At 38.6% G+C, this 24,307-nt stretch overlaps 1 protein-coding gene across 15 annotated transcripts in view; it reads right to left on the reverse strand.

Moving 5' to 3' along the window:
- Window positions 1–24,307, reverse strand: part of Rim (Rab3 interacting molecule) — a 68,093-nt gene that overhangs the window by 13,905 nt on the left and 29,881 nt on the right. For 5 of the 15 annotated variants that reach the window (XR_014435518.1, XR_014435517.1, XR_014435516.1 and 2 more), the window contains exons 6-20: window positions 23,846–24,062; window positions 22,231–22,423; window positions 17,831–18,038; window positions 17,066–17,320; window positions 16,200–16,223; window positions 14,845–15,109; window positions 14,347–14,598; window positions 13,875–14,048; window positions 10,648–10,677; window positions 9,108–9,264; window positions 8,733–8,902; window positions 8,463–8,632; window positions 7,471–7,708; window positions 3,581–6,693; window positions 2,547–2,723 (exon numbers count right to left, since the gene is read on the reverse strand). Coding sequence is in view for 3 of the 15 variants with exons in the window: in XM_083080791.1 (XP_082936917.1) it covers window positions 2,547–2,723; window positions 3,581–6,693; window positions 7,471–7,708; window positions 8,463–8,632; window positions 8,733–8,902; window positions 9,108–9,264; window positions 10,648–10,677; window positions 13,875–14,048; window positions 14,347–14,598; window positions 14,845–15,109; window positions 16,200–16,223; window positions 17,066–17,320; window positions 17,831–18,038; window positions 22,231–22,423; window positions 23,846–24,062 (5,643 nt within the window). In the remaining 12 variants the exon portion in view is untranslated. Of the gene's footprint in view, window position 1; window positions 1,176–2,546; window positions 2,724–3,580; window positions 6,694–7,470; window positions 7,709–8,462; window positions 8,633–8,732; window positions 8,903–9,107; window positions 9,265–10,647; window positions 10,678–13,874; window positions 14,049–14,346; window positions 14,599–14,844; window positions 15,110–16,199; window positions 16,224–17,065; window positions 17,321–17,830; window positions 18,039–22,230; window positions 22,424–23,845; window positions 24,063–24,307 lie in introns of those variants that run through there. The other 10 variants (XM_083080793.1, XR_014435525.1, XR_014435522.1 and 7 more) reach the window with 10 other exon arrangements.

The following is a 24,307-nucleotide window of genomic DNA, read 5'->3' on the forward strand; positions in this document are numbered from 1 at the left end:
TCGCCAACGCATGTACCACCAACAGACGCACGTGGTATGTTATGGATTTTGCGTGACGTGATATAGTTTTTGTTGTTGTTGTTCGATGTAAGTTGCGGTAGCAAGAGCAACAGTTGTCGTGAGCGTAATGTCAGTTTAGCAGAACGATTTTACATGTGTACATATTGTTTTTTTTTTTCCAATGGTGAATGTGACAGAGTATCGGTTCGTGGTTTTTTTTTTTTTGCGTAACAGTGACGATCGGGTCCAGCAAATCGATCGATGATCCGTATGGAATGTTCCGTGAACACACGATCGGGCCGCCGCGATGAAAAATCGTGCAGGTGGGTGCAGATCGATGACGTGAATGGTCCCCCAGCGTCGAGAGGTGGTTGGTTGGTAGAAGTAAAGTGTGAGTGTGTTTCATGTCGAAGAGAGGCGGATAAAGATGAGGAGGGATGGCGGAGAAAACAAGAATACAATTAGAATGTACATACTGCCCCGCTTACTGGGTTTTTTGCTTGTCTACGGTATGCTCTTGTTATCGTTCAAATGTTGCCTGTCGATGATGTTTGAATTATGGTAACATGGCTGAAGAAAAAACAAAAAATCTCAAGAAAAAGAATAATCATTGCTTGTAATTTCTTTCATGTTCAATATGACTTTCTTCTCGGAACACGCTATTTTCAAAGAGTTATTTTAACATAATTTATCATGTTGTAGCTATGGTATGTGATGTGCTAGGAGAGCATTTTATTCCATTCAAAATTATATATTGTTAGAACTATGAAAACATACGTCTCTTTAAAAAAATTAATTTTTCTAAATTTCAAAAAATATCTGTTTTAAAGATTAATAGAATTTTTATAATCTTATATTAAATTTACATCGTAGAATGTATTCGTATTCTATTTTAATCTAGTCAATTTTGATATTAAATTAATATCAGTAAATTTGTATCTGAACAATTCCTGTTTTGCAAAAGAAAACTTAATTTTTATTAAAAAATATTTACATTTATTGCATTAATTTCACTATATTAATTTTTCTAATAGTTTTAAATTTATTGTTCGATATTAAATTTATATTTAACGATTTGAGAAACGATCAAGTTTAATTAAACAATTAAGAAATGTTCAAAATTTCAATCTGTATTCACCTCATCGTAAAACATACTGGAAATAATTATTCTTTTTCTTGGATTTAAACAAAAAATTATTTTTTGTTAAACTATATTGAATTAATGAGTGTCCGATTGTAAGAACCAAGACTCGTGAAATAGAAAGAATAAGATATAAAAGATAAGCAAGAAATGAACAAATGTGTCGAATATTTCTTGTATATCATTTCAAATTTCTTAATTATTCTATAATGCGAATATTTTATATCCGTTCGATGATTATAACCAATTATATTATTGTATCGCAATTAGAATCGCTCGAGAATTTAATCAACACAAGCATTTACAAATACAATATTCAATAATTGCATTGATTCTAATTATTTAGCAAGTAATATTTTTATCTATAATTCTTGATCTCTCTTATTCTTATTCTTCATTCGTATTTTGGCTATAAAAATATATAATTTAAAAAATTCTATCGCTCTCCCGCGCGCGTTATATTAAATCTATTTTCATTGCTAATACGCTTATAGAATACCCTATACAGATAGAATACAGACTGTGTTACTGATACACACATATTTGTTGTCAAAAAATGAGTATTTTTCCTATGAAAATTTCCAAAAATATTCGTTTTCGAAATATTTTATTTTTCGATATTATTCTTCGTATGAATATTCAGTTAAAGACAAATGGAAAAAAAGCAAAAACTAAAAACTGCATAAATAAATTTATTTTATTTATATCAGAATTTAAAAGCACTCTTCGCTGCCACAAAAAAATTTGTTTTATATTAACTCAACTAAAAATTTTTAAGTATTTTATATAAATAAATATATATTAGAGACCTTTAATTATTAATTACCAAAATTTGTACATAAAAAAAATTTTACATGAAAAAAACAATGTGTTATATTGACATATTAAACACAACAAAATATTATAAAATAAAATACTTCAATGCATTTTTAGAAATTTGGTCAAACGAAGAAGATGCTTATTTTTTGACAAGAAATATTGATCTGTACTCTACTTACACGAGATACACGGTATATTAAAAATACCGATATGTCAATGATATATTTACATCATCCTCATTTATGCACGTAGCGAGAGCACACCGTTATTATCTACACACTAACGATACTAGACTACGCTATCCTAATAAATACGAAATATCGATGTTCTGAAGAAAATGAAGATTTCCTTTTTTTCACTAAAGAGAGAAGATATATAAATGTCAGAAAAATAGAAAACTGTCTAATGTCGCGTAAGAGATAGTATCCATACATTAATCAAATCGCTTCTAACATCGCGCACCGAGGGAGGGAAACGTCATTATGTTCGCGTCAACGATCGATCTTTACGAAAGAATGAACTACGTAACACGTAGAGAGTCTAAACGTAAACTTAACTAGAAGTAGCCAATGTGACAATGTGTTACCTGTCGCAGATAATTGGCTGGTGCTGTTGCTCTTTTTGCCCAGACCCGTTTGATACTGCACCGCGCTTCCACTGCTACTGCCGCTTCCGCTCTTACTTCCTGGCGAGCTTTTACGGCCTCGCTTCGAAGCATCTTCGACGTTCAATGCGATTGCCGTGTCGCTAAAACTACCCGTGTCTGCGAAACGATAAACGTATTTGTGTGGATACTAGAATCAGATCAGCGCGATCCGAGCTTCAGGTATAATGATTTGTTTTACATTCCCTCGAAATGTTTTTCCCTCTTTTGTTTCTTTTTTGCATCGCGTCAGAACTTTGAAGATAAAAGAGCAAAAGTATAAAGTTGTGGAATAATACAAACATAAATCTACACACAATTAATTTTGATAAATTATATTAGAAATTTTACCAGGATATGAAACGTATAAAAGCAATGCGTGTTCAATCTTTATTATTGTTGAACGACAGACAGAGGAAGACGTTCGTGACTTTGCGAACTCAAAGAAAACTTTCATAAAACGTTTGCATGGACGTATGTCCGCAATTCTCTAACTACCCGACTAAATCCGAGTGTAACGAGTTCGTGACTGCAAATCTCGACGAAAATTTATGTTACTACTCCGCAAAGCTCTTACTTTTTCGGCTATACGTCACTGCATCATGACGGTAAATCAATGCCATTCTTACGAAGAATTAGTACGCATCACAGTGAAAGACCGAAGCTAGGTATCGAACAGAATTTTCGTTAAAAAGGTCTAAAATATATAACAGCGACAGGTATACAAAATTTTAATACTCGAGAATCGATTTAATTTTAATTAATTCAATTTTCGATATTATCAAAAGCACATAAACATGCTACGGATACAATATTTATTTGCGCTAGTAAAAATAATTAAGACGCGCTTTTTTAATATCTACAAGAAGAAAGAGCGAAAATTAAAAATATCAAAGCAACTTTATCGATCTTATCTTTTCCATCCGCGTAAAAAATTGAACCTTTTTTAATCCATCTAATTAAGCATCTTCGCTCACCTTTCTCGTCTTGGGGCACATCGGCGTTACTGAGACTCCTAGTGAACTGGCTTCTCTTGTCGTGTCCGTCGTGCCCGTTGTCGGTGACCTGATGTCTGGACGTCTTCTCGTACGAGCTCGATTGGCCGCTGTACTCGCTGCTTTCGGGCATGGACGAGGAACGACGAGTCCGTGCGTCGTCATCGTCGCGACGATCGGCGGCGGTGTCGACGTCGACGTCGTAGACAGATTTTTTTCGGAAGGATCGTCGCCGGATGGAGGACGTCGGTGGCCGCGGCGGCAGGTACGTCACGTGGACGTGCGGCGACGTTTTCATGTTTTGTGGGTGTTGGTGGTGATGATGATCGTCGACCCGTGGGTGGTAGTTTTTAGCAGTGTCGGAGGTAGCGGTTTGGGAATCAAAGAGACTCGAATTAGCGTTACCAGGGCGGGGTGCTCGGTTACGGGGCCTACGCGGATCGCACGGGCCAAATCCGCAGTTCTCGCTGCACTGGCTCTCGCTCTCCATCGAGTACTCGTAATACTCGAGGGTGTCGCTGATCGCCACGTTCCTCTTACTACTTCCCTGCGGTTGCTGATGCGGGTGTTGCTGCTGCTGACTCGGACGCCTTGGCTGCTGTTGCTGCTGATGACGCTGCGTGAGCTGTTGCTGCTGCTGCTGTTGTTGTTGCTGCTGCTGCTGCTGTTGCCTCTTGTCGAACAGTTCGAGATCCCTAGCCTCTGGACAGCTGCTGTTTCGCCTACGATATCTATGCTTCGATTCGATCGATGACCGCCGAGTGTCGTCGACCTTTCGCGACAGCGATCCCGACCTACCTAACTCCGAGGAGGACAGCTCACGACACTCGGGGCAACTACTCTTACGCCTAGCGCGCGACGACGCATATCGGGCCTCGCGACCCGAGGAACGCTGCGACCCTGACCTAACTAGCTCGCGACTGATCTCCGCATAACTGCGATTATCCTGATAGCGATTTTCGTAATCGTATCTTGCGTCTAACAAGTAGCTATCACGATCTTGTTCCGCGTCGAGGAAGCCCGATTTCCCGTTCGCTCTAGTCTCCGTCACGAAGCCCGAGGAAGTGATCCGACGGAAATGATCGGCGCCGACGACCGTCTCCATGGAGCCAAACTCCTCGTCGGAGTCCAGCACGAAACTCGACATCCTTTCGTCGTCTCTTCGCGTGCCGTATACTCGCAGATCTCTGCTCTCTGGACAGCTGCTGTTTCGCTTGCGGCGGTACATGCGTCTGGTGCGATCCGCAATCGAGCTTAGGTCCTCGTCCGAGTGTAGAGTCGGCGTAGATTCGGTTCGTTGAATTATCAGCCTCCTATTGTCCATCGACCCTCTCGATTGAACGTCTCTGGCATGCGGACTATCGTAGTCACCCTCTCTACTGCCTCTTCTGCTTCTTCGTCTTCGTCTTCGCGGCACGGTAGACGAGGAAGACTCGTATTCGTCGAGGGGACGATAACTGATGTAATCGCTCGTCGATGTAAGCTTTCTGCCGTCATCGTCCGACTGTGCGTAATCGCATTTTCGCTGAAAATACTCGTCGTCGTACATCGATCCAGCGATTCTTAAGTCTCGGATACTTTCATTTAGATAATCAAATCGCCTTTGCTCATAATCGTCGACTTTCTCTCGCTCTATGAATCCTTCGTCGTAATCGGCGTCCCAGTTCTCGTAATCTTTATATTTATCTCTTTGATAGGAACGGTCAGTTTCTCCGCGAGATCGCAAAATACTTTTGGTGTCTTGCGACATCCACTCCTCGTCTACGTTGGAAGTACTATGGACCTTCTGGAGAATATCGCGATCATAATTTTTACCAGACGATAGAGCCTCTTCGATGTTGCAGTAGGTGTGATCGCCGATCGTGTTACAAAGGTCACTTTCTACATTCTTGATTTTCTTCTCCGAGGATATATCTCTGATGTACGAAGATTCGTGATTCAAATAACTTTCGTCCATGTATTTTCTCTTGCTGGTATCGTCCTTATCCGAGATATTCCTCAAGTTGGATCGCTCGCTGTCCGCTAAATACGTGGACTGATAATCATCGATGCCTCGTTTGTCGAAGCTTGGGACGTAAATTTCCGTCTCGCCGCAGCTAAGTTCGGAGTCGTATCCATAAAACGGCTTATGATCTTGGGAAAGAAAATCGTAATTCGTTTCCTTGCTCGCGAGATCTGTAGGCACTTTGTCGTCGCCGTTAGAATCGTAGTAGGACTTGCTCTGATCGCCCAGCGCCGGTATCTTGTCGCCGTAGCCGGCGTCGCTGAGAGAGAGATTCCGCTTGAGCTTTCTCCGGGCGGTCCTGAGACTGTCGTCGCTGAATATGTTGCTCGAAATGCTCTCGTACTCGAAACTCTTGGCCCGGCGCGATAGCAGACCGACGGATCCTGGCCTAATACCGAAACGATCATCACCGTATGTATCGTGCATCACGTCGTAATCGAAGCTCCTAGCCTTAGCGGTTAAGAGAGACCTACGTGGATGCAGACTAGCGTCTACGTTCCTAATATCGAGATGATCGGGGAAATCATCGATCGGACCTCTCGAGACAATCGTCGTCGTTGTCGTTGTCGTTGTCGTGGTCGTCGTTGCGCACTCGTCGCGCGACTCTTTACGCAACGACAACTTGTCGCGGCTACCCGCGTGACGCGACAAATACTCGGAGTGAAACTTCTTCACGAAACGATCGTTAAAGTCGACTCGAAGGCAGTCCTCGACGTATATCTCCGGTATACGATTCTTAGCGGCTACGAGTCTCTTTGGCCTGAGTATGTACCCCTCGGAAACGCTGTACTCGCTGGTCTCGGGGCTGTAATATCTCAGCATGTTCTCGTCGACGGTCTGCGATCTCGTGAAGGGCGTACGCATCTTTTTGTACAACGAGCGCACCACTGCGGACTTGCTCCGTACGAGGGGACGCGGGAGGAGGGAACATTTGCCGGGGTTGTTTTTGGGCTGTTTGGCGGGATTGCTGTTGCTCGGACAATGGCATTCGCTGCAGGGTACCCTAAGTTTGTGCCTGCGCCTATTGCGCCTAGGGGGCGGGGGCATGGGAGATATGACACCGGGTATTAATACGTTTTTAACTGTCGGTCTGCAAATAATGTTTTTCATATAGAGAGATTTAACGCTCTTGCGGAAACATATAAACCAAAGGGTGAGCCCATTCCGCTTTTTTAATTTTTTTTTTAATTTTAATTTTTTTCTTTCTTTAGCGTCTACCGCGCGTTCGCGATCGATCGAACTCGTATATCGTATCATGAAATCTCAGAACTCGACTCTGCCGAGAGCAACGGGTCGGCATTTCAGAAGAGACACGCGGCGATCGATGTGCTTTCTTTATTTTCTATAACGTGTCAGATGAGGCACAACTAAGGCCCTAACCGTTCGACCAACGCCACGCATTTATGATATCCCTGCTTTCTTAGAATGGGGCACATTTATTAAATGGACATTGACACAAAGTGCATAGGAAGTGCAATCTATAATCGCTTCGTAGAAAAGGCGGGGAAGAACATTGGAACGTTAACACGCAAGCAGGATGTGAAAAAGTGCGACTACGGGATGTCCATTTAGTCGACAATGTCCATTTAATCCAGGGATTATCCTTGATTTGAGAGATCGAGCTGGTGAGTGTGCTATTTCGCGTCGATCGATCTTCATCTCATCGTGTGTGGAGACAAAAGTTGAGATCTACAATATCGATACATCGTGATGTTGTATTTAACAATAGACTACACACTCGATGTTCGATCTCTCCCTAACGGGGTACTCTCTTGACTATGGAATCAGCGTTGCTTTGCACATTGACGTTGCAACGCGAGGTCGTCCGTACGATAAGATAGCGTAATGATTACAAAACTATACTCACATTAGTGCTCTCGATCCACGTGGTCGTTCCGATTGCGTACTAAAGGCACTGCTCGTTACCGAGGCTATGCTCTCCATATCAGAATCACCGAGATCACCGAGCACATCTTTTTCGGGACTCAAATGTCCCTTCCTGGGTCTGTGCATCCTATAAGCGTGACTGTGCGACAACGTTAATGGATCGTGTCCGATTGAGGGAAGATCCGAGTCTGAAAGGCCACTATAATGCCTTTCCCAGCCTAGAAATAGATTATAATCAATATTATTTAAGATACAGTAATTCAAAAAACCGTGTACAAAAAGAATAAATTACAGTTAGATGTAAAACATACAAAATTAAAATAAACGACGAAACTTTATTAATATGTTTCATGAGTAAAAATAAAAAAAATGTAACATAAACATTGGCCCGAAAACATTTTATTATGTTAAAAAAGAATACGTTCGCTTAATTTTCCATTTTAAAATGCCTTTGTTTCTAATACAAACTTGACATTATTGAAATATTGAATTTAATACTCTACAAATGTTATGTCAACGTTGCTGTAATTCATTGTTAGTAAAATGTTAAATTAACTTTCTCAATTCATTTTTGTCTCTTATATGATACACTTTTGCTCTTTCACAGTTTCTTGCAGATAAAATTCAAACTATAATTACAAAAGAATATAATAAAAATAATAAACAGATTAAATAAATATTATCCTTGCTCGTTATGTATCAATAATGAATTCGCTATAATTTTTATGTTTAATATTCTTATTGTAACTTTCTCTAATAAAACATTTTCAGATTAATATTTACATTTTTTCCTTGTTTCTAATCATAAAATATGCAAGCATGATTGTTTAATTTTCAGACATGTTGTATATTTATTGTTTTAGACCAGATCTATTTCTATTCTTTTTCAGTCGAGAGTGTGAAATAGCAAGTATTATGTAAGACAGATTATCCATCATTTAAAGCACCAACAGAAAAGTGAACCGAGCTTACCTCCCATGCCTGTGCTTCTGTATATCGACTGCCTGTTACGGTGTCTCATAAACCTTGCCCGTTCTTCCAGATCTTGCGCGACCCTTTCCTTCAAGGCTGCCGGGATTTGAGGTAGCTGACGTTTCTTTGGCGATCCAGTGGGTGTAGCAGTTGCCGATCTCGAGCCGAATCTAAATAAGCGCGGCGGTAAACCCGTATCGTCAGTTCTCTCTTGCAAGTTTCATCCTCGCGATGAATGAATCGAAAAGTTTCCAATGATATATCTCATACCTCGTCGTGTGGACGTATCCGTGAGAATAGGGAATGGATCTGTGCTCAGGCGGAGACAAGGAACGATGACCGGTGGGACTCTGAGATCTTCCTCGGTATCTGACGCTCGGAGAGTCCATAGGCGCTGCGCTGTGCGACCTATGACCCATCATTCCCCGATGGATGTCGTCCTGAAGATACGCATTTAATGACACAACAATATTATCAATAGACATTACTTAATTGTACGCACGAGATATCGATAGATCTTGATGTGTCGATCCGAATATGCGAATATTTCTCGCGAGTGTATTTTTTTTCTCCATACATAATTCATCGATCGATCTCTCCTTCGTCGAATTGAAATTAAAAACCGAATCTTTTCGAACGTCTTACCTTACGATACGTCTGATAACCGGACGCGATGGTAGCAGGTTGGTCACGAGAAATCATGAGGGCCGCCCTTTTGCGTCCTTGAGGCGACATGTCCCTTCGACTCCGATGCTCGCCGTCGACGCAGAGCTCTCTTTCCGGTGGCGGGCTAGAATAGTGGCTGCTCCAGCATGCGTTCATTTTTTTTATCAATCAGTGAGTATTGCGTGCCTTATAAGTTAAATGAGGCGAGTGCTGTGAGTCTCGCGCTAATCTCAAAATGCATGCGGCCAGGATGGTAAAAGAAGCGGAAGGGAAGGTATGTTTGGAATGCTATAAAAATGAAAACAAACTACGTAGCACCGAGGAACGTAAGAAACGAGATCAAGGTAAAAATTCAGTGAGACTTGTCTCTGAAAAATATTCGTACGCATTATTTAAATATTCGGCGTATATATATAATAATATTCTAGCGTGAGCTCGATTTCTTAAATCGCAAATTGCGAGAGATGCATATCTTCTAATTTGGCGCGAGAAGCGGCTCCAAGTTATTCGGCAATGCAGTCAAGTCTCCTCGGCGTTTACACAGCGTTCTCGATTGCGAGGCGCTTTTCGTTGCCAAAAATCAAAGTCGCGCCATAAAAAGAAGAAATCGCGAGTCGCCGTAAAACTGAGAATATGCCGTGTAAGTGCGTTCGATGGGTGCCAAGACTGCGTAAGTAGTCGACTATTGCACGTCAATGATCGATCGTGCTAAATGTGTGTTGATAGAAAATCCCGAGATGGAATTTTCACTGTTTCTGGCAACGAAAAGCAAAGTGTCCGTGCAAGACAGTCTCGAAAATTGGATAGCGCCCGACGTATAATTGCAGTCATCATCAAAAGCTCGCAAAGAGAGAGAAAAATTCAATCCACCCCGGCCGATGCGTCGCGATGCACTAAGCATTCTAAAAGCCATGTCCCGTCGCATCTAAGATTTTAACGTACATAATATGCAAGAAGCAATGACAGTATGACGTCTAAAGTGCCTACATGAATGGCGATTCGCTAATTTAATTAATATTCTTTCTTCGCGCGTTTCTTTCTTAGCAAAGAACCAAGACAAATTGCCCCGAGAATTTTGTGAAACACTGTACATTTTTATACATTTGTGATATTCATGTCATGCGCAAAATATTGCAACAGGAAAATTGATAGAAAGTTGAATGCCAATGATTGTTTTTTTGTCACCAATGACGTCTGTATCATAGTCACTGTTTCTTTCTTTGTCCGAAAACACTTTTCCTGCTCCCCCCAACCCCCCTTTTATCAGTCCTTAGAAATATATCCCTATCGAATAAAGATTTCTCGTATTCTTGTTATCTGTTCTCAGATTGAGTTAGTTACGTGATCGCGTCAGTTTGCGTTGTCCCGTAGTCTCGTCTCTACTACTTTGCGAATTCTCTTTCTTGTCACATGACTAACTGACTGATCTACGCGCGACATTGTAACCTAGCGAGGTGAGGATGCAAGACGTGTGACTGCGTGATGAAGGAGGAGAAAATATAAATTGTAATGGCCGTACCGCTTATAATTTGACGGCATATTATGAAACCTAAAAAATAAATAACAAAGCACACGATTAAAATTAAAATCAACGAGCGGGCGCGGCCGCGGCCAACGCATCATTGTATCTATAATGTTTCTTATCTCGCCTTATTATACTTTAATATTTGAAATATTTCATACACATATTTCATACACATTTGTCTATTCAAAAAATATTGTGCCTGATATAGATTTCTATGTACATGTATATATATGCTGAAGAAAGTTGCCAAAACCGACATTTCTCAGGCTTTAGCTTCTAGTTAAAAATTCAAAATAAGAATTTATACCCGCAGATATTTATTGGAAACTATTCTTTATCAGTTTTGATATCATTTTAAACTTTTGAATATAAATAATCTTTTTGTAAAGTGGACAAAAATTAAAGTGTGAGAAATTAATTTTGATATATTCACTAAAAATTATAGAAATACGATAAAAATATGCAAAAAATATTGTAATCAATTATTTAACTGAAAAAGAGTTATTGAATTTCAGATAAATTACATTACTACGTAATTGCGTACTATTCTATTTATAAAAACTAATATTTATAAAAACTAATATTATAAAAACTAATATTTTTAAGATTATATACGTACGTCTTTTTATGTTTTTAAATTAAAATCTTTTAAATGTAATTAAATTAGTCAATTTACATTACTTATACTTTAAAATTGACATTTCGAAGCAAATGTTAATTATGTCGATATATAAACCACAGGATATGTCAGAAAATTCTAATTGAATTTTTTAACCGTATCCTCTCTGCAAATAAATAAAGATAAAAATAAAACAGAGATTAAATTAATATATAAAAACAGATTCAGAATATAAAAGCAGATTTAGAAACCTTTAAAAAAGCAGAAAAACATAATAAAAATAGTTATAAAATATATATACACTTATTATTATTTAGATTGTACAATGCAATGGTCAAAAGAAAATCACAGAAATAAAAACCTTTGAACTTTGAGAATTCGAAACAAGCTAATTCAGCATATAAACAAGTTATAAATGCATTATATATACTTCAAATGAATAAATTATAAGCAAATAAAATTCATATCAATTCTGATAAAGTATTTCATTTAATTAATGAATTATATTAGAGAATTTAGGAGATCTATATCGGTTTTGGAGCGCTTTTTTTCTACAATATCTTACTCAATATTTATAGCATCATAGCAACACGATAGAAAAAATCAAGTAAGATATATACAATTACGAATGTGTATAAATTCCTTTTGCAAACAATTTTTTTACATACATCCGCCTATTAAAAAAGCTACCTTTCTACTTTGTCATTAAATATAATAATTTGTGCGTGAGTGCTCTTGGATAGAATCCTTAATAAAAATATTTTATCGAATTGCATCGTCCATATCGTATTATCGACTTGACGAAAGAATTATTAATGTAACCGGCGAAACCCTTTCGAATAATCTCATTAGACGGTACTGAAGGTTGTTAAAAATGCGCAGGATGTCCGCCGTTCTCTCAGGGGAACACCGGAATGTTTCAATTACTCGGGACAGCTTTTACAGAGGCTGATGCGCGCTTAGGGATAGAAGCGCTCACTTTGCAGATCGAAGCTGTTCGGTATAAAAAGAAGTGCAGAGCGATGCCGGATAGTATCTCGGCTTATCCCCATCTCTGCCACTCCACCTGCCAAGCCTATCGAGGATAGCACACGTTTTTTCATTCGATCCACTACATTGACTCGATTTTTCGCGTATCATCGACGAAAAAATTTATAATCAAGTAACTCTTTAAAATAATCTAAACGTTTGGGAGATGTAAATTTGAAAAATTCAATTTGCCAAATATTCGATAATTATAAATGTCGCAAGTACATTTAATAAATGTCGGTATTAAGCAAGTTTTTAATGTCGTTATTAAGAAAGTTTTGTCATTATTAATGATGAATACTTGCATTGATATGCAATATGTGCAAGTTTTGCATTTACAGCAAATAAATAATTCATCGCAAAACAATATCTATCTCTTGTCTTTGAAATAATTTAATATCCGTGCAATTTTGAAAATGATTCCATTATCACAGATGATTAACATTTTATTGTTGAGTAATTTTCTACCTTATTTCATTTCGATATGTACTATTATTTCTTCCGTTTGATAAGAGAACGAAGACTCGAAAGCTTTGGTGAAAACCACACTTTGTACTCACAAATAACGATCGGACATCACCGTTGGAATATTAATATGGATACGAGTTTTAAGGCTGACTTCCGGAGCTGACGATGGTCGCGGGCCAACTGCTATGTCAATTGGCTTGTTGCCCAGTTTTATAACTTGGCTTTTGCCCTCTCTCTTTCTTTCGATTACCCCTTCCTTGTTCGACTCTCATCTTTTTTTTTGTTCGTAATAATTTATATTATATAGTATATTGTACTTGTGTCTGTTTCTCTCTCTCTTTTCCACTTGGCTTGCTTATTAATCGTATAAAAAAGGAAGAAAGTTGAACCTTGTACGATCGCAACTACTTTCATATCATTACAAGAACTGTGATATAACTTTGCGATGTAATTATTTGTTAATTATATAATAACTTGACGACAAACGATTGATAAAAATAGTTCAAAATGCGATCTAGTAAAAAAAAAACACCAAAATTTCCATTTTTATACAAATATCCCTTTGTACAAATTCTAATAATTATTTAATTACACAACTTAGCCTCGTTTTAATGGAAGAAAACGGAATAATAACGGAAGAAATCCTCGCGCAGAAACTTTTTTAGGCCAAATATGCCTCCTCTGTTATCGATGGAAAGGTCGCGACGTGCAAGCAACACGAGAATGATTGTTACGGCAACAGCTACATAGAATGGTTATGAGATTTGTAAACAGGATCTTAAGTCGTGGGAGGGGGGAGACAGTAACGCTGTCAGATTAACACAATTCCCACCGGTCAGGTATATTGACCGCAGTGCATACTTAAACAATTAGAACTAATCAATTTTCGACACAATTGTATAAAGATATTATTAATCAATCCAACACGCGATCTTGTGTTTCCTATTAAAAAGAATTCCGGTTTATACACGACGAATTTACAGAGTGTTGGACGCAAAATCTAAAGTTGACCGATCATTTCCGTCGACTTGATATAATACTCTTTCGCCAAACTGAGATTTATATATGTTATGTACTACAGAGAATTCTCAAGAGATGATATTACCTAGAGGAACTGCCGATACTACTTATGCTGGCACCGTCAGCCGTTCTTCTTTGTTCCCTCGACACGTCGCAGTCCGTAATATCGCACTCCGAGGTGTCGGAATCACTTAATCTCGAAGTGGTCGACGGTGGACTGAGATGATGATCCGGCACGTCATCAGAATCTTGGTAATGTCTGCAGAAAAATATAATATTAACACTCTCTCGATAACGAAAGTCTCCCTTCGCGATATTAAATTTATTCGCAGTCCCTTTAGAAATAAAACTGTCAGAGGATTTCAAGATCCATTTTCGATATTCTCGAGTTTTGGCATGCAAATTTCTGGGACTCGCGAGATAATGTCGCATCGTAAGCAGGGACGAGAACATTGTCGAACATCCCGCGGGAGATTCGTATCGATGCGAGGTATTTATTTGATCGCTTTTAGTATTGGCATCTCGGAACTACTAGCATCCGCGAGTGCGATTCATACCTGACGTGCCGGTGTTCTCCGTGAGCGGTCAGAGAATGCCATTCTGGTTCCTCGTCTAAGAGACATACTGCCAATTCCAGGACAACCTCGCCGAGAAAATCGTTCGCCTCGTACCTCGCGTAGTCCCAGACCGTAATCTCCAATGCCCTTTTCCTCAATTCCGAACGTCTGACTCCGTTATAAAAGAAGGTCTGATTCCACCTAGGATCGTTTGTATTCGCCACGGTCTTTGTACGCCGTTTCGATTTCTCGCTGCAACATTTCAGGACACACACATAAATATCAGTTTTAAGAACCATCGATCGAATAATTGTTCGATAATTAAGTTGGAGTGGAATTTTTAACGAATCGGAGAACCAAAACTTCATCAAACAATTTGTTTTGTTTCTTTATCTGCAGCTTTACAATAATTTAATAACGATCGCGCGACTCGATTTAGAATCTCGATTGAAAATTCCCAATTGATCGAAACAATTGACCTGCATTTGCGTTACTCACCTCTTGTCAGGAAGCAGAAAGATTTTGGCGTAAGGGTTTCTCGGTTGGCCGTTGCTCTTGGGCGTGAGTCCCGCGGCACAAATTATCGTGACGATCAGCTGAAGTCCCATGGGATCGAAACCCAGCTTCACTTGAATGCTGCCGCCCACGTTCGCATTTCCGGTTGGATGTCGGGAGTGTCGACCGCGTCCTTGGGCATGCAGGTCCGGCGAGCCGGGTGACGTCACTAAAACCGAGGGTTTCTCACGCCTCGCGTCGTACAACTCTGCAAGTGATCGTGCGGTGTCGACTAGGATATAACGTTTCCGTACCTGCGATCTTGGAGCGATTCACGAAGGGGGAAGGGTGTGCTCGGAGGGGGAGAAAACGACAACAAAGGCAAAATTAAAAACGATATAAATGAATGAATACATAAGTAAAGAAGAGAAAAAATCGGGGTGATTCGAGTGAACGGAAATAAATTTTCATCCCTTGCGTGTTAAATAAATACAACAAAGAAAACAGAACAACACAGAAAAAAATCAAAACGTAAGATACTCGAGATACCTTTGAAGGATTAGATCGTCTGTTTGGAACGTCTATCTTAGAAATTTGTGCCGATTGTAGATACTTTAGTGAAATTATAGTCACGAAAATCAAGTTCTCTATTTCTTGCGGCGTCATCGAACCCCCGAGGGAAGGGGGATATTACAAAATCGATAAACTATTTCCGAACAGTTCTGGAAACACACCCACGTCCTTTAAAGAAGTGCAATCCGCATGCACAGGTTCTCATGATCACGGAAATCCGTGACAACGAGTTAAGAAAATGAAAGAGAGGAGAAAGCTGTTGTAATAATGTTAGATCGATACACATTGATAATAGACATAGCGGTGAATTACAGCAAGTTATACTTATTCGTAAGGATCGTACGGAAATATTCATATTCGTTACAAGTAGAGAAGAAGTACGATGGGATATTGGCGGTTTTATATTTTGCATATATATATTTATGTGTATATAATATATAGTTGTTGCTCCCATAAGACTATACCTATACAACGGTGCTCTTTAACGAGGGGAAGGGGTGCATTAGCATTACGATCTACGTCTACGTTAAACATCGACGGTTTATGCTCAAGGCAGAATAAGTGATAGATTAATTTTCGTTGCTCCGCCATGCGATTTATCGATTACGATTTGTAGCGTAATAATGATGTAATTATCTCTCCGGTTCCGTTTATTGAGATTTAGAAAAAAAATCCCACTAAACGGACCACAATCGGAGCTACGAGGGGGTTAACGATACAGGAAAAAACAGACACCGAGATCAATTGAAATAGTTTAAAGACAGAGCCTTGTCTGTGAAGCCTACCCCATAGAATACATTTCTTAAGACCTGGAATGCGAAAAATCATACAATCCGTGTGACAATAGCGTCGGTTCCAATAATATAATGCTAATAATAATGCTTAATGTATACTTATGCGAGGAACACAGAGTATGCGCCTCATAATTTCGCGTCACTTCAAAGAATACGGCTAATGGGATTTAATTGATATCGATAAATATTCCATCGAATCGGAATAATTAATTCTCAGCCCTTTCATGATCTGTCCAATTAAATCGTCGTAGATATTACGCGTACTACTTTATTCCCGGCATAATATATGCTCGCAATCTTTCTTATTATTTATATATTCTGTATATGAATATATATGTGTATTTTTAAAATGTTAAAAGGAAAAAATCGTAGATTAAAAAACACAAAACGCATTGATCTATCCGAAAGAATTTATAGAGATGAGTGCCAGGAATACTTTTGACTCCTAACTAATCATATTTAGCTTACAGCAACGTATTTTCCTAACATATTTTTCTATAGCTCCTTGTGCATATGTACTACATTTAAATTTACATACTCTATAAGAAGTAAAGATCTAAAACACAGTCTACCTCATCTCTTTCTACAATTATATTCATAAGATTTACTTCTCGCAATGTTTATTAAAATAACATGTGACACCCTATGTGTCAGCCTATTGTAGGAGAAAGAGATTTTAAATCAATGAGATGATATGCATATGATTTTAACATACATATATATGTTAAAATCATACGCAAGGAAAATCTCAAGTTTTGAAAGTAACAGGTGATGAAATAATCTATATTCACGACATATTTGATACACAGAAGCAAAATCAAGAATCGGAAAACGAGACGTGCCGAGCGCATAGTCACCTTTGTGATGCGGCTGTGATCCGGGGATGGTCTCGTGTTTCTGTCGCCATTGGCTCTGAGCGACAATTCGCCTGGACGCCATGGGCGTCGACGGGCCCGGTCCAGCAGGCGTCATGCCTGTCGTCGTCGTGGACAATTTTCTCTCAACTACGAGCTCGATTTGCGGCTCCAGTCTCGACTCGGTGATGATGTCGTAAACTTCCCGGAAGCTTTTGCCCTGCAGGGACCTCCCGTTCCACGCGATCACCTCGTCACCTGAAACAGCCGCAGGGAATACCCGAGAAATCGTCGAGCGTCCGATTCGTTCCTACGGATGTTTCACGAGAATGGAAATGGGGCACGCGATTGTACGGTGCGCTCTCAAAGCACTGAAAATATTCAAAGTGACGCGAGCGCAAGATTTTTGTCGATATGACACGCGATGCAAGGAAGATTCCGTTACATTGTCACTCTGTACATCGGATATAGTCTATTTTTCCCGATCCTCTCAGCAAATAGAATAAGCTCTTTTCATTTTCGTTTTCTCGTAATTTTATAGAGTGATTCAAGATATATATATATATATATATATACATATATATACATATGTCTGGCAATTAATTATCGAAATTGCAATTTCTCTAAAACGTAGCGTCAAAGATGTCTCGTGTGTTTTCGCTCGCGCGCGATAATCGCGATTCCTATGAGTAACATACATATTGTCCGCGACTCGCGTGTTTCGGAAAGTCGCCAAATCGCTTGATTTGAACTTTGTAATCCTCTTACCGGGTCTAAGTTGACCTTCTACGTCCGCCGTACTACCCTTTTTCACCTTCTCGATCAAAGCGCCTCTGGAACCGTCTTCCAGTAGCTTGCCACCGACAACTTTTAGCCCGAGTATACTACTGCAGCTTCCGGAACCGGCCGATTTTCGCAAAACCATGTGGCCGATGATCTTCTGACCGTCCTCACTCACTTGCCAGGACAGTGGGTGCTACGGAGCGCGTATAGTATTTCTTTTACTGATAACGAGTGTCGCATGCTTTCGTAAACCAAAAATCACATGGAACTTACGTCCGAATTCTGGAGAGAGAAATCTTAGATTTAATTGTCAGGAAAGGATAAAATGTTTTTCCAACGCATGTTGATTAGTTACTTTTAATGTCTCATTTTAAAAATAATTTGTTATAACTTGCAAAATGATCCAAAGACACATGTCGTTTTTATGAGATATAATTTTCAATTTCCAGTATTCTGGCGTATTTCCACATTATAATGATCTATTAAAACAACTAAAATAAAAAATAAATACTACACACATTAACTTAATCCTACTGAAAAATGCATTGCAACTATTTGCATTCAATATTCATTACATACACATACATACGCACATTGCGTTTTGCAATAATACATTTTTCACGCATTATCAAAAAAATTTGAGCATAAAGAAGGCTGCAATGTGTCATTCTTCGAGTCAATGAAAGATTTTTGAGAGAATACACTTAGGCAACTTGCGTCAAAGATTCAATAATATTAATATAATCGATAAAAAATAATATAATATAATATCATTCAATAAATTATAATATATTATAATAATGAGAATAGAAATTTTAATTATCCGAGATGAGCTGCTCTCTTTCTCTCTCTTGGAAAATAAAAATACATGTCTTTTTCGCGTACTCTCTCAACGAAAAAGACTATCTACATAATTCGACGAGAAATTTTATAATTTAATATTATAATTAATATTATAATTTAATAATTAGACTATAGAGAATAATTAGCGTGGCAAGCAATACGTGCTGTTGTAATATGTAGCATATATAAGAATGAAAATTAGTAGTCACACACTACTACATGCGATACATGCGTGAAACTAGCAAATCTTGTACAGTGTACATAAGACATTCCATACTGGCAAGCGGTACATCCAGTCTCCGAAAATCTTCGAAGGCAAATGCAAAAAAAAAGTGTACACACAGGCATGCAAGTAACACTGCGTGGTCGTCGGATATGCGTAATACTGCGTAAAAATCCTGAGCGCGTGATGTATCTACCTGAGAACGATACGTCACACAAGGTGGATCTACTTTAGGGAGAGGGGTCGCCTCGTTTTGGTTTCTATCCTATCGAATAGAGCTGCTCTATCATCGATACACGCGATTCACAACAAGCTCGAGGTCTTGTAAGATCGAATTTTAACTCAAACTTCCATCCGTAGCGTTCTTTTTTTCTTTATTATAACGTGTTTAATTATAGCAATAATAGTCGCATTAATCCTGCTTGGACATTATTATGATAAATTAGGGGAATTGATCCACAGAACTGGCCATAATAAAAAAAAAACCGCACAAATGTTTTTATAGATTTACATTTTTATAATCCATTTCTGCTTTTACGCCAGTAAAATGTGTGAAATAAGTTTGGAAATACTAGTATCATTACAATAAAACGATCCTTTCGCTCGTATTTGTATTAATGATACAAATTGCAAAAGGTCGGAATTCCAGCAGACATATTGAAATCGTAGAACCGGCAGGATCGAATGTCAGAACAGCAATTACGCTATTCTTCGCTTAAACGATTAAATACAAATCTTTTACAATACATTGGTACAGCAGTTAACCGCTCGGAATCGTAACAATTGAGAGAAGAGATATTTAAAAAAAAATCCTTTGCTCAGATCGAGATGACAACTAACGAGGTCGTCAAGCCTCGTCCGTGTTGTTATACCCTTTGGCCGCGTTCCAATTCGATTAATTATGAAACAGATACGCTTTTGTTTCAAGAGCCTGGTAATATTCGCCGGTTCCTTAATTGGATCATTTTGGATCGGCGCGATAGTCCGCTTCGAGTCAAATTTTTCAGATTTACCAAGCTACAGGGGGATGACAACAAGGTAAATGCGTAAATAGATCCGCGTCTGCCGAGATGATTATCGATCGATTGCGTGAATTAATTTCCCGCGTCGCCAAGTCTTCTGCTCCGATTGGCTCGTCGGTAGAGATACGCGAATACGATTGGTATTTAATTTCCTCGCTGCTTTTTATACCTTCGCGGGAGCGATTTCCACTCTAGTCCGCGAGAATGAAAGCCAGTAACGCAAAGCAACGTGACTCGTTTGGGAAATAAAAGCGAGAAAGATTGACCGCGATCAGAGTCATTTAGAGAGATAGTACGTAAGTCGTCGCTAAATAAATTACCCGATCGTTTACTCTCGGCGAATTTAATCCTGATTATTTGCTTCGTATAATTGGAACGCGACCCGCACGTCTATCATTTTCCTTCATATATCATGAACGATGAGCCGTGTACGCAACATTGTTCATAAACTTTACTCAAATCACGGCATCTGTCAGATTCGCGGTCGTAAAATCTGTTTTTTTATTTTTTTGCAATCACTTAACACGTAAATCTGTGTGATATTCTTGATAAAAAAATTAAATGAAATATTCTTTAGGTGATTTACTTGCAGCACATTTCTATTTATTCGTCTCTTAATTGGAGAAATAAATCTTATATATCATTACAATTAATATAGTTGGAAGATACAATTGGGAATATTGATCAGTAGCTATAAATTGTCCGATAGAAATAAACATTAAATCAAATAATCTTTGTTCTCATATAAAAGTATTTGTAGTCAATTATATAATTTGATTCGATTCACATAGATAGTGCTCGAATCACTTTAACTGGTATTTTCAACCGAAGAATAGGAACGATAACCTGCAATCAAGCCGTAATTGCTTCTTTTTATCGCTTATTTTTATTATTTAAGAAATCTATTCATTCTTTTGCGTATAATATCCTCCGTTTCCGCGAAATTGTGCAATCACAGATTAAATTTAAATAAAATTGGCAAAATAGATTACATATGAAACGAAATGCTTCCAATTATTTGCAGAAGAATTCAGACCTCTAATATCGAATCGATTACCTGCAATTATATGTTCTTTTATATATTTTTTTTAGTTGCAAATTAAATTCAACTAGATAATGTATTTTAACTTGAAAGTGGCGTAGAAGAGAAATGAATGTCAGAAATGATATTCATTGTTTAAAAGTACATAAATCTTGTCGTCGTCTATTAAATCTACGTTGCAAAACTCTTGAAAATTACAGTAGATTTCAGTCGGAAAGAGGCACAATGGAATGGATCGAAAAAAGTCTGACGCAAAAGAGTTGTAGTTCAAAAGACGATTTTCTCTCTACTTAAAACTTATGAATTCACGGAGTATTGTGAGTAGTAAAATAATCCTGTTCTTTTTTTTCACAAAATTCCATTAAAAGATTTCGTTAGGAATGATAATAAATAATTATTTGTGTGTCAAATCGATCATTTAAGAATCGAAAATCAATAATCAAGATATTCCGTGAGTTCAGTTTCAGGGATTTAGATGAGCTCAAATTTTTTTTTATATACATATGTTAAATATAAAAAAAGTCGATGTGATACAAATAAGTTATACAAATAAACCTCGAGATCAAAAACGAACACAAGCACACAAGCCTTTAAGCACGAAGTTTAGGATTAATCGAGCAAAAGAGGTTCTCTCCTGTCCGCACCAAGTGGAGGAAAGAAAAGAAAAAAAAATCAAATGTTCAGTAACTTGATAATTACGGCGTATTACACCTCTCTGAATTCTCGCACATCAAATCAGTATCTTGGCAATCAATTCAGCATAACTTTCCCTCCCTGAAACTTCGCCTCTCCTGGCACACATTGTAATCCGAAAGTAATAACTAATTACACGTGCTGCACGCTAATTGCAATCAATCAATAAGCCATCCCTCCAATGCCTCTTTGCTAACGCTATCAAAGCGAGGAGCTGGAAAGAAAGTAACCGTATTCCACTTTGGACGACGTTATTATTCCGCTTTGACGTATCCGGCGCGATTAGCGCCTATAAAAGTAGCGTGAGCGCGTAATAAAAAGTATATATCATCTGTATCGTGCGGTCTCTCGATCGATGCAACAAAAAAGTACCGTTGGAAAACCCCTTTTACTCGATCTCCGGCGAAAAGTACCGGCGATCTATTCTTAGACTCCGTCTATCGTAGGCCCCTGCCTTCTACACCACCATCGACCGCGATCTACTCGCTACAAACTCGAGAAGCGTTTCTCTAGCGTTCTTACGAGCCGGTTGACGTTACTCGCTCGTAACCCGGCCCCGTACCTTGGGCAGATCGCCCCTGTTGCTGTCTTCACTGCTCGTGAACGTGCTAGAAGTGTCTATCCCGGAGTCTTTGGTCGCGCTGTCTTGGCTACCCTGCCGATCGGCCTCCCAAGACCATTCCTCCTCCTGAGGGCCGCCGACATTGGTCCCACCATCAAAACGCACTGTCTTTTTCCCCCTCCTCTCCGTGAACCTAATAGACACGCCATATACACAGAGAGACACGGATAGGTGGTTCATGTGCGAGGGTTGCATTTTATTTATCGTGTATATTATTCCCGCGCCGCATTTGATTCGCAAATTTCGGTCCGAGTGTTTGAGCTCAAAGTGTGTGATTCAAATATCTATCTCTTGTTTTCCGAATGTTTAGTTTATAATAGAATATTAATAAAGTGTAACGAGAGGAAAATCTCCAATTGTAAAAGTTTGTTTCTCGGTTTACGTTAATTTATTACAAAATTTTCACACGAAGCGTGCGATAATGTCATTTCAATAAAAAAATTTCGATAACAATCATGTCTATTTTGCGAACATAATATATATTGCTCTACGCTTCATCTTTTCGTTTGATATTTTTTCGAATTCGTTGGTCAAAAAGTTATTTTCGCATTTAAATATAGTTTAGATATGAATGCAATCTTTCATCATCACAAAATTGTCGTCAAAAATAATAAAAGCATTCTATATATGTGTTTTAAATTATTGTATATTACATTGAATCAAAGATACAAGAGAGAATTATAATATTGAATTAGGATATTCAATTTATATTTTAATGAAATATTTTAATGACGTAAAAAGTATTTTACTGAAAATCAACTTATCAAACTCTCATATTTTTAACAATTATTGTACACACGTGCAATGAAGATTCACATGATTCTTGTAGAATATAGAGAAATTTTGCAAAAAATAAATCGCTGAGATGGATCAGAACACGAATTTTTAAAATACGATACGGATAGATCATATTTATATGGAGTTCACATTTTATTTCAGTTAATTTAATTAATGACGTTTATGAATATTGTCAGAAACCTTATATGCTTCACATTATATATGTAATTGCAGCTTAAATTTGGATACAATTCTAATTTCAAATATTTTTCATAAAAAAAAACAAAAATATCACTTGATAATATTAACGCGATATCATAAACGATATAAAAAACTTTTCAATTTTAAAAGCTCCATTAATAAAAGTTCGTCATATTCACCTAATTCAACAGATTCTCGCAGACGAAGCGCGCGATAAATTGCATGGTAATTTTGACAGGATAAGTAGCAATATATCTGTAAATTCAACTACGACATTTATCATAGTTTCTTAGATTTAAACAGAAAATTATTATTATTTCTATCGCAATATTTTCTCGCATAAACTTGACAAATAACAGAGACATTGTTTTCGTGTTGCAGATCGAAAATGGCTACCTGAGAGATGCTCAAACTTGTGCAATCGGAGATTTCGGGCGACGCGCGATCCCGTCGTGAATAAATAAATAAATATTCCCGCTGCACCGTCCGGGTCCCCGTCACGCGTTTGTAAAATCAGTGAGGAAGCGAGAAAAGAAAAAGCGACCTCGCACGCGATCTCCTGTGAAAAAAAACGCACCTCCTACTGTCGGAGCGCCACTCGTCGCCGCATCTTCGGAAGCTCCGTCTGACCAGAGTGTTCTCTTCCTTTCGCGGCTCTCGCGGTGGATGGTGGCCGTTATGCTCGACGGCCGTGCCCGCGCCCGACCCATGGTGCCCATTGTGGGATCCGTTGTGCCTACGCCCACCACTGGACATCGATTTTGGACCTCCCGCGTGGTGGTAGTACCCCTTCCCTACAGTAGATCCAAAACGTTTTTTCGTTTTCTCTCTCTCTTTCTCTCTTTTTTTTGACAGTCCCCTTAATTTTACTACAAAAGTACTCTCGTCATCTCCGAGAAGCTTATTCTCTCGGCCTTCTTTCTCGGCGTACACGCTTTTTTTTTAATTTTACCGTCTTTCGGAATGATCGAGAACAGGTCTATCGTGTCTCGAGTTTCGGTTCTTATTTCTCGAATCATGGACGCACCTTCTTGCGATG

The sequence above is a fragment of the Camponotus vicinus genome, unplaced genomic scaffold (assembly GCF_025532165.1).
Source record: "Camponotus vicinus isolate PSW18456_S1 unplaced genomic scaffold, iyCamVici1.0 SCAF_10, whole genome shotgun sequence".
Taxonomy (NCBI): Eukaryota; Metazoa; Arthropoda; class Insecta; order Hymenoptera; family Formicidae; genus Camponotus; species Camponotus vicinus.